This window comes from Oncorhynchus clarkii, chromosome 20 (assembly GCF_045791955.1).
Source record: "Oncorhynchus clarkii lewisi isolate Uvic-CL-2024 chromosome 20, UVic_Ocla_1.0, whole genome shotgun sequence".
NCBI classification, from domain to species: domain Eukaryota; kingdom Metazoa; phylum Chordata; class Actinopteri; order Salmoniformes; family Salmonidae; genus Oncorhynchus; species Oncorhynchus clarkii.
This window is the reverse complement of record NC_092166.1, coordinates 78,380,873-78,391,189: the sequence shown is the minus strand read 5'-3', so window position 1 is coordinate 78,391,189 and position 10,317 is coordinate 78,380,873. Positions and strand designations below refer to the sequence as shown.

At 48.8% G+C, this 10,317-nt stretch overlaps 1 protein-coding gene across 3 annotated transcripts in view; it reads left to right on the top strand.

Annotated features, from left to right (window-relative positions):
• LOC139376965 (caskin-2-like) overlaps window positions 1–10,317 on the top strand; it is a 67,489-nt gene that overhangs the window by 55,130 nt on the left and 2,042 nt on the right. For all 3 annotated transcript variants that reach the window (XM_071119995.1, XM_071119994.1, XM_071119993.1), the window contains 5 exons: window positions 5,598–5,683; window positions 5,760–5,870; window positions 6,420–6,521; window positions 7,552–7,690; window positions 7,912–10,186. In XM_071119995.1, the coding sequence (XP_070976096.1) occupies window positions 5,598–5,683; window positions 5,760–5,870; window positions 6,420–6,521; window positions 7,552–7,690; window positions 7,912–10,186 (2,713 nt within the window). The remainder of the gene's footprint in view (window positions 1–5,597; window positions 5,684–5,759; window positions 5,871–6,419; window positions 6,522–7,551; window positions 7,691–7,911; window positions 10,187–10,317) is intronic.

The following is a 10,317-nucleotide window of genomic DNA, read 5'->3' as shown; positions in this document are numbered from 1 at the left end:
AACCAGTATAGACAACTATAGACCAACTTACCTCTCCACCAACCAGTATAGACAACAATAGACCAACTTACCTCTCCACAAACCGGTATAGACAACTATAGACCAACTTACCTCTCCACCAACCAGTATAGACAACGGATCTCCTCACTATAGACCAACTTACCTCTCCACAAACCAGTATAGACAACTATAGACCAACTTACCTCTCCACCAACCAGTATAGACAACTATAGACCAACTTACCTCTCCACAAACCAGTATAGACAACTATAGACCAACCTACCTCTCCACAAACCAGTATAGACAACTATAGACCAACTTACCTCTCCACCAACCAGTATAGACAACTATAGACCAACTTACCTCTCCACAAACCAGTATAGACAACTATAGACCAACTTACCTCTCCACAAACCAGTATAGACAACTATAGACCAACTTACCTCTCCACAAGTACCAGTATAGTATAGACAACTATAGACCAACTTACCTCTCCACAAACCAGTATAGACAACTATAGACCAACTTACCTCTCCACCAACCAGTATAGACAACTATAGACCAACTTACCTCTCCACCAACCAGTATAGACAACGGATCTCCTCACTATAGACCAACTTACCTCTCCACAAACCAGTATAGACAACTATAGACCAACTTACCTCTCCACCAACCAGTATAGACAACGGATCTCCTCACTATAGACCAACTCACCTCACTGCAAAACATAAGAGTCCCAGATGGCACCCTAGGCCCTTAATAGGGTCAAAAGTAGTGCCCTTTATATAGTTAAAAAATATATATTCCATAAAAATAAATTTCCTTTATTTAACCAGGTAGGCTAGTTGAGAACAAGTTCTCATTTACAACTGCGACCTGGCCAAGATAAAGCAAAGCAGTGTGACACATACAACAACACAGAGTTACACATGGAATAAACAAAACATACAGTCAATAACACAACAGAAAAAGAAATAAAGTCTATATACAGTGTGTGCAAATGGCGTGAGGAGGTATGGCAATAAATAGGCCATAGTAGCAAAGTAATTACAATTTAGCAGATTAACACTGGAGTGATAGATGAGCAGATGATGATGAGCAGATGATGGTGTGTAAGTAGTGATACTGGTGTGCAAAAGAGCAACAAAGTAAATTAAAAACAATATGGGGATGAGGTAGGTAGATTGGGTGGGCTATTTACAGATGGGCTACGTACAGCTGCAGCGATCGTTAAGCTGCTTAGATAACTGGTGCTTCAAGTTAGAGAGGGAGATATGAGTCTCCAGCTTCAGTGATTTTTGCAATTCGTTCCAGTCATTGGCAGCAGAGAACTGGAAGGAAAGGCAGCCAAAGGACGTGTTGGCTTTGGGGGTGACCAGTGAAATATACCTGCTGGAGCGCTTGCTATGGGTGGGTGTTGCTATGGTGACCAGTGAGCTGAGATAAGGCAGAGCTTTACCTAGCAAAGACTTATAGATGACCTGGAGCCAGTGGGTCTGGCGACGAATATGAGGCGAGGGCCAGCCAACGAGAGCATACAGGTCGCAGTGGTGGGTAGTATATGGGGCTTTGGTGACAAAACAGATGGCACTGTGATAGACTGCATCCAATTTGCTGAGTAGAGTGTTGGAGGCTAATTTGTAAATGACATCACCAAAGTCGAGGATCGGTAGGATGGTCAGTTTTACGAGGGAATGTTTGGCAGCGTGAGTGAAGGAGGCTTTGTTGCGAAGTAGGAAGCCGATTCTAGATTTAACTTGATAAATAAATAGTGTTCCATTTGGGACAGCTCAGCTCTTTATAGAAGGACCAGAGGAGAGAGAGAATAGAGATGCGGGTTCTGTTGAGGAAGGCCTGAACTCACTACTGTCAGCTTCTCTGGAGCTGAGAGAGTTATTACTCTGTTACTTTAGTGCGATTGTAGTTTTACTGGAGACCTTTACCATTGTTAAGTTCTGAACAAACGGACGACTAGAAAATACTCAAACCAACTTTATTCACCAACTGGGTCATACAGCTGCAAAGACAAAGCGTGATTACACAAGAACATATGTTTATAACCTCCTAATAGTGGGGTTAACTCACGTCTAGACAGCCAATACATCTCTGTTGCTAGGCAGGAACTTAATTGCTTCCTCTCACTGGTGTAGTCATGGCCCTGCCTGATGCTAGAACCTTGGTGGGTGTGGAAGTGTATCTGTGTGATAAAGGACTGTAGTAGGAGGGTTGTTGTGGTGGGCCACTCTGTGTGAGATAGGACTGTAGTAGGAGGGTCGTTGTGGTGGGCCCCTCTGTGTGAGATAGGACTGTAGTAGGAGGGTCGTTGTGGTGGGCCCCTCTGTGTGAGATAGGACTGTAGTAGGAGGGTTGTTGTGGTGGGCCACTCTGTGTGAGATAGGACTGTAGTAGGAGGGTCGTTGTGGTGGGCCCCTCTGTGTGAGATAGGACTGTAGTAGGAGGGTCGTTGTGGTGGGCCCCTCTGTGTGAGATAGGACTGTAGTAGGAGGGTTGTTGTGGTGGGCCCCTCTGTGTGAGATAGGACTGTAGTAGGAGTGTTGTGGTGGTGGGCCCCTCTGTGTGAGATAGGACTGTAGTAGGAGGGTTGTTGTGGTGGGCCCCTCTGTGTGAGATAGGACTGTAGTAGGAGGGTTGTTGTGGTGGGCCCCTCTGTGTGAGATAGGACTGTAGTAGGAGGGTTGTTGTGGTGGGCCCCTCTGTGTGAGATAGGACTGTAGTAGGAGGGTTGTTGTGGTGGGCCCCTCTGTGTGAGATAGGACTGTAGTAGGAGGGTTATTGTGGTGGGCCCCTCTGTGTGAGATAGGGCTGTAGTAGGAGGGTTGTTGTGGTGTGCCCCTCTGTGTTAGATAGGACTGTAGTAGGAGGGTTGTTGAGGTGGGCCCCTCTGTGTGAGATAGGACTGTAGTAGGAGGGTCGTTGTGGTGGGCCCCTCTGTGTGAGATGGGACTGTAGTAGGAGGGTTGTTGTGGTGGGCCCCTCTGTGTGATATGGGACTGTAGTAGGAGGGTTGTTGTGGTGGGCCCCTCTGTGTGATAAAGGGTTGTTGTGGTGGGCCCCTCTGTGTGAGATAGGACTGTAGTAGGAGGGTTGTTGTGGTACGTCCCTCTGTGTGAGATAGGACTGTAGTAGGAGGGTTGTTGTGGTGGGCCCCTCTGTGTGAGATAGGACTGTAGTAGGAGGGTTGTTGTGGTGGGCCCCTCTGTGTGAGATAGGACTGTAGTAGGAGGGTCGTTGTGGTGGGCCCCTCTGTGTGATAAAGGGTTGTTGTGGTGGGCCCCTCTGTGTGAGATAGGACTGTAGTAGGAGGGTTGTTGTGGTGGGCCCCTCTGTGTGATATGGGACTGTAGTAGGAGGGTTGTTGTGGTGGGCCCCTCTGTGTGAGATAGGACTGTAGTAGGAGGGTTGTTGTGGTGGGCCCCTCTGTGTGAGATAGGACTGTAGTAGGAGGGTTGTTGTGGTGGGCCCCTCTGTGTGATATGGGACTGTAGTAGGAGGGTTGTTGTGGTGGGCCCCTCTGTGTGAGATAGGACTGTAGTAGGAGGGTCGTTGTGGTTGGCCCCTCTGTGTGAGATAGGACTGTAGTAGGAGGGTTGTTGTGGTGGGCCACTCTGTGTGAGATAGGACTGTAGTAGGAGGGTTGTTGTGGTGGGCCCCTCTGTGTGAGATAGGACTGTAGTAGGAGGGTCGTTGTGGTGGGCCCCTCTGTGTGAGATAGGACTGTAGTAGGAGGGTCGTTGTGGTTGGCCCCTCTGTGTGAGATAGGACTGTAGTAGGAGGGTTGTTGTGGTGGGCCCCTCTGTGTGAGATAGGACTGTAGTAGGAGGGTTGTTGTGGTGGGCCACTCTGGCCCCCCTCCCAGAGGTTTCTTCTCACTTCATCTGTTGACTTGACCACGAGCCGAATTCCTCGCTCCTCCCTAGTTCCTCAGCTGGCCTGCCTTATCAGAGACTATCTAGACTGTTGAATTCCTCAGTTGGCCTGCTTTATCAGAGACTAACTAGACTGTTGAATTCCTCAGCTGGCCTGCCTTATCAGAGACTAACTAGACTGTTGAATTCCTCAGCTGGCCTGCCTTATCAGAGACGAACTAGACTGTTGAATTCCTCGCTCCTCCCTAGTTCCTCAGCTGGCCTGCCTTATCAGAGACTAACTAGACTGTTGAATTCCTCGCTCCTCCCTAGTTCCTCAGCTGGCCTGCCTTATCAGAGACAAACTATTGCCCTTCACTTCCCTCTTTAGAAACATGGAACAGAATAGGAACTTTCTACACTTGCCTTTGTCTCACTCAGTAACTTTCCATACACCACGTCCCTATTGACCCTTCATTGACCCCATCATATACATGTAAAGTCATCAATATGTTCAAAACCATTTGTCATTCTGGTTCATTTTATTTGAATCACTTTTCAAGATACCCAAAGTCACTTCACATACAAGATTAATTGTAATAATAAAATCCCACATTAAAATAAGCAAGTTTAAAAACATATACCAAACATAAGGACAGACTAACCAGGGAAAAACCTTAACATGATACATTTCAACTGCTCTGCCTTATTATTATTTGACAATGCTGGTCATTTATGAACATTTGAACATCTTGACCATGTTCTGTTATAATCTCCACCCGGCACAGCCAGAAGAGGACTGGCCACCCCACATAGCCTGGTTCCTCTCTAGGTTTCTTCCTAGGTTTTGGCCTTTCTAGGGAGTTTTTCCTAGCCACCGTGCTTCTACACCTGCATTGCTTGCTGTTTGGGGTTTTAGGCTGGGTTTCTGTACAACACTTTGAGATATCAGCTGATGTACGAAGGGCTATATAAATAAATTTGATTTGATGATTTGATTTGATTTAGTCTGATAAAATCACAGAACGCTGTTTATGCAGTAGTCTTGTAAACAGATGAAGTTCTCATACACTCTGTGTGATCGCTGTTTCACTTTACTGCTATACTCAGCTTCTAGATACAGTGTACTGTTTCTCTCTCTCTGTCTCTCTCTGTCTCTCTCTGTGTCTGTTTCTCTCTTTCTTTCTCTCTCTGTGTCTGTGTCTCTGTGTCTGTCTGTGTTTCTCTCTCTGTCTGTCTCCCTGTCTGTCTCTCTCTTTGTCTCTCTTTATCTCTCTGTCTCTCTCTGTGTCTGTGTCCCTGTCTCTGTGTCTGTCTGTCTGTTTCTCTCTCTGTTTGTCTCTCTGTCTTTGTCTCTCTGTCTGTCTCTGCCTTGAGAGTAGAAGCGTAAGTGTGTTTTGGATGTAGGGTAGATGATTGATGAGCTGTGTACAGAGGGGCCTCTATGTCTTGTTCTAGACCGCTCTCTCAGGTGCTTGCTTCACTCTGAAGAGGGATCGGGGGATGGGGGCTCTGACCTGTTTGGATTGAGGGAGTAGAGGGGGTGGGATCAAAACCATTGTCCCGTGTGAAAGAGAGAGGAGAGAGGCATGCTTCAGTAATCTGACATCGGTCTGTTGACTGGCACCTCAGATCTACAAGATAATACACCTTCACCTCAGTCCTTCCTCGTGCTGTTAGCGGTGAACATTTCATTTGGTAAAGGCTGTAATCTCTCTCTCTCTCCCCCAGGTGGTCAGAGTCGTCAAGTCAGTGGTGGTACTCGTTTGGGGGAGCAGAGTGGCTTCATGTGTCCAGACATGGTCCTGGTGGGCAGCGTAAGTTGAATATGGTGTGTGTCAGTCTGTCTGTCCGTTCATGTCTGTGTGATAACCCTCTGTTCTCCGTCTATAGGACTCTGAGGCCATCTACCAATGGCTGTGTGAGTTCCAGCTGGAGAGCTACACTGCCAACTTCCTCACAGCAGGATACGATGTACTTACTGTCAGTAGGATGACCCCAGAGGTCAGACGCCGGATTATCATACATTTATTGATTACGCTTAATTGATTGACACATTTGAGAGCAAGTGAGATATTAACACACGCACACCTCTACAATGTCTCTTTTCACAGCATTGAGATTTAAAACACCTCTACAATGTCTCTTTTCACAGCATTGAGATTTAACACACCTCTACAATGTCTCTTTTCACAGCATTGAGATTTAACACACCTCTACAATGTCTCTTTTCACAGCATTGAGATTTAACACACCTCTACAATGTTTCTTTTCACAGCATTGAGATTTAACACACCTCTACAATGTTTCTTTTCACAGCATTGAGATTTAACACACCTCTACAATGTCTATTTTCACAGCATTGAGATTTAACACACCTCTACAATGTCTCTTTTCACAGCATTGAGATTTAAAACAAACGTATTCCACATTTACCTCTGTTTATTTTTTAGGTCAACAAAATAAATGAGCATGGATAAATGTATTCTGTAGTAATTTTTCTGATTGACAGCCGAGTCGTGGGGTTTCTTAACCTGGTGTATGTCTGTCCAGGACCTGACTGCCATCGGTGTGACCAAACCAGGCCACCGAAAGAAGATCTCCATGGAGATAGGCAACCTGAACATCCCAGAGTGGCTGCCTGACTACACCCCTGTAAGAGACTGTCACATGACCTTTGAACTCTGTACACAGTCTCTGGCTGATGACGACAGGCCTTTGACACTGAAAGAGAGAGTTGTGCAGTAGTCTGTCGGGAATAATAATTAGTTCTTCATGTTTCATGTAGAGCTTTACAATCAGCAGGAACTGTCTTTTGTCATACAACTATTGGTCAACAAGCTCACCGTCACTCTGTCATTCTGCCTTCTCTCTCTCATCTCTTTCTTCCTCTCTGTCCATCTCTCTCTTTCTCTCTCTGTCCATCTCTCTGTCCATCTCTCTCTCTCTATGTCCATCTCTTTCTCTCTCTCTCCTCCGGCTCTCTCTCTCTCGGGCTCGCTTTCTCTCTCCTCCCTCCCACTCTCTCTCTCCCCTCCGGCTCTCTCTCTCCTCGGGCTCGCTTTCTCTCTCCTCCGGCTCTCTCTCTCATCGCTCTACTCCCTCTCTCTTTCCTCCCTCTCTCAATTCAATTCAATTCAAGGGGCTTTATTGGCATGGGAAACATGTGTTAACATTGCCAAAGCAAGTGAGGTAGATAATATACAAAAGTGAAATAAACAATAAAAATTAACAGTAAACATTACACATACAGAAGTTTCAAAACAATAAAGACAATCTAAACAGTCAGAAGTCCCCTCTGTCAATTCAATTCTCTCTCTCCTCCCTCTCTCTCTCCTCCCTCTCTCTCTCTCCTCCCTCTCTGTCCATCTCTCTCTCTCTGTCCATCTCTCTCTCTCTGTCCATCTCTCTCTCTCTGTCCATCTCTCTCTCTCTGTCCATCTCTCTCTCTCTGTCCATCTCTTTCTCTCTGTCCATCTCTCTCTCCTCCCTCTGTCCATCTCTCCTCCCTCTCTGTCCATCTCTCTCTTTCTCTCTCTCTCTCTCTCTCTCTCTGTCCATCTCTCTCTATCTGTCCATCTCTCTCTCTCTCTCTGTCCATCTCTCTCTCTCCAATTGAATTACATTTAATAAATGCTTTATTTTAGTTTTTCTCTCTCCCCATCTCTCTCTCTCTCTCTGTCAGTCTGAGCTGTCAGAGTGGTTGAGTGCGATCGGTCTCCCTCAGTACCAGAAGAGACTATGTGAGAATGGTTATGACACCATCAGCATCGTCAAGGATATCACCTGGGAGGACTTATCAGAGATAGGAATCACCAAGCTGGGTAAGAAATCATCACACTCTTCACATTGCAAGGTCACATTGTTTAGTTTAAGTGCATCTGTGTGTCAGCAGTGTATGTGAGACCTCTTGAACACCCCCTTTTCATTATGACAGCCTTGCTGTTGACAACCAATCAGCAACCTTTTTAACCACTTGTATACAAAAATAACTGTTCATGAAGTTCTTTGTTTTCTGCAATTTGTCTTGTTCTGTCTCTCTCAGGTCATCAGAAGAAGCTGATGTTAGCCGTGAAGCGTTTATGTGACCTGCATCGTTCTCGTCACCGTGCCAACGGCTCCGACACGCTCCGGCATAAACCTACCACGGTGACTATTGAGCCCCCCGAGATCCCCTACGACTGCTGCCCCCTTTCCCCTCACACCCCCAGGACACCCTTCCCCTCATTCCATGACAGCGAGCTGAGCACAGAGGTACAGAACACCATGATGGGGAGGGCAGCAGGAGGAGGAGTGGGGAGAGGGGGGTTTGGGATGGGTGTGAGGGAGAGCATTAGCCAGGAGAGCATCGGAACGCGCTCCCGCGGATCTGGGAATTCTGGAAAATCTGGGAATTTTGGGAATTTTACGGGATATTCCCAAGAGCTTCACCAACAGACTCTGGCATCGGCTGGAGTGCACAGTCGCTCGGACGAAAGCTTGGGAGGAGGGGGAAGGAGACAGGGGGGAGGAGGTAGTCCAGGGAGAGACCGACAGAGACTCACAGAGGTGTGGCCAGACCAGAAGCGCTACCCCCAGCCACCCACTAAACTACCCATCACCCCCCTCACCCCTCCTTTCACCCCCAGCTCGATGCCACGCTTCGCCTACCCAGACGTGCATAGTAAACCCAAATCTTGCAAGCCCCCGGCCCACCCTCACCCCTTTTCCTCTCCCCAGGCCTCCCCCACACAGAGGGCCTTCAACTTCCTCCACACCCAGGAAGGAGGCACCTATCTGTGCCAACGTGGTCTACCCAAGCCCCAGGCTGGAGCAATCCCCCACCTAGGACAAGGCCTCAACACAGAGGCTCTTAAGAAACGCACCCAGAGTCTGTCCCGCTACGCCCTGTCAGATGGGGAACCGGAAGACGACGAGTCATCACTGCAGGAATCCGTCCCTCCGGTGACCATGCCCTCGTACGCAACACTAGGACGCAAAACAGGCTGCGGCCAATCAAATTCCTCCGCCGTCCAACGCCACATCAGCCGGAGCCACTCATTCGCTGTCCGCTCTCGCCGCAAAGGCCCGCCCCCACCGCCACCTAAGAGGATGAGCTCGGTGAGTGGCAGCCAGGCCAGTGAATCAGGAGTGGCAGTAGTGTCAGGGCAGGTGGAGGTGGGAGGGGTGGAGACAGAGAGTGCAGGCAGTGTGAGAAGCATCGCAGCCAGGCTACAGGGGTCCAGGCCCGGGGGCAGCCCCTCTAAGGGGGTAGCGTTACCCTCCCCTCACACCCCCACCCTCGCCTCCCACAAACCTGTACCCGCTCTGGGGCTGGGAGGCCTGAGGAGGATGGGTGGCGAGCAGAGGGATAGAGATGGAGGGATAAAGAAAAGCCCAGAAGAGGAGGAGAGAGTGCGGAAGGATGGTTCAGTATTGGAAAGCTCTACATCACCTCAGAGTAGCTCCAATGAGAACCTCCCTTTTGCGGAGGAGGGCAACCTCACCATCAAACAACGGCCCAGGATGGGAGCAGGCTTCCGGTCAGACTCTGAAATCCAACCCCAGGCTTCTCCAGAAGACCCAAAAATGCAGGCCTCAAAGTCCTTGGGGGTCCCTGAGTTCAACCTCAAAGAATCGGACACGGTCAAACGACGGCGTCAGCCCAAAGACCGGGACACACACACACTGGACGAGATCTTCACCGCCAGCGAAGACGACGGACACACACAGCCACACACACACAGCCGGTCCAACGGCTTCCACACACACACAAACGGAGACAAGCAAGAGGAGGAAGCAGGTGTGAAGTCAGGGAGCTGTTTACAGAGAACAGAATCGACAGGGAAAGGCCAGAAACCACCCCTGTCCTCCAAACCAACCAGCCCTGTCCTCAAACCTATCCTCACCCCTATACCAGCCAGTCAACAGAAGACAGCGACAGGCAGCACACAGAACCATATAACAGCCAGTCAAAATACACACACAACCACCTGTATACCAGGCAATCCACAAAAACCAGTAACAGCAACCAAAGCAGGCATTCAGCAGAGAACAGTAACATCCAGGCCAACGAATCAGATGCCTGCTACTGTCTATGCCACTACACTTCCCCAGCTCAGCTCATCCATAACCTCAGCCCCTACAGCCCAGGCAACCCGCGCTCCATCCTACCGCACCTTGGTGCCTCCAGGCCAGGCAGGGAGAGCAGGAAAGGCCCAGGCTGGTGAGGCCTGCTCGGAGGTGTTGGTTCAGAAGAGGCTGGTTGAGACCAACACATCACTGGAGGCAGCGCTGAAAGTTGTAGAGAGAAAAGCGTCTCAGGATGACTGCACTGACGGGTAAGACAGACACACACACACACACACACACACACACGTGCAGGCAGACACACACACACACACACGTGCAGGCAAACACACACACACACACACACACACACACATGCAGGCAGACACACACACACACACAC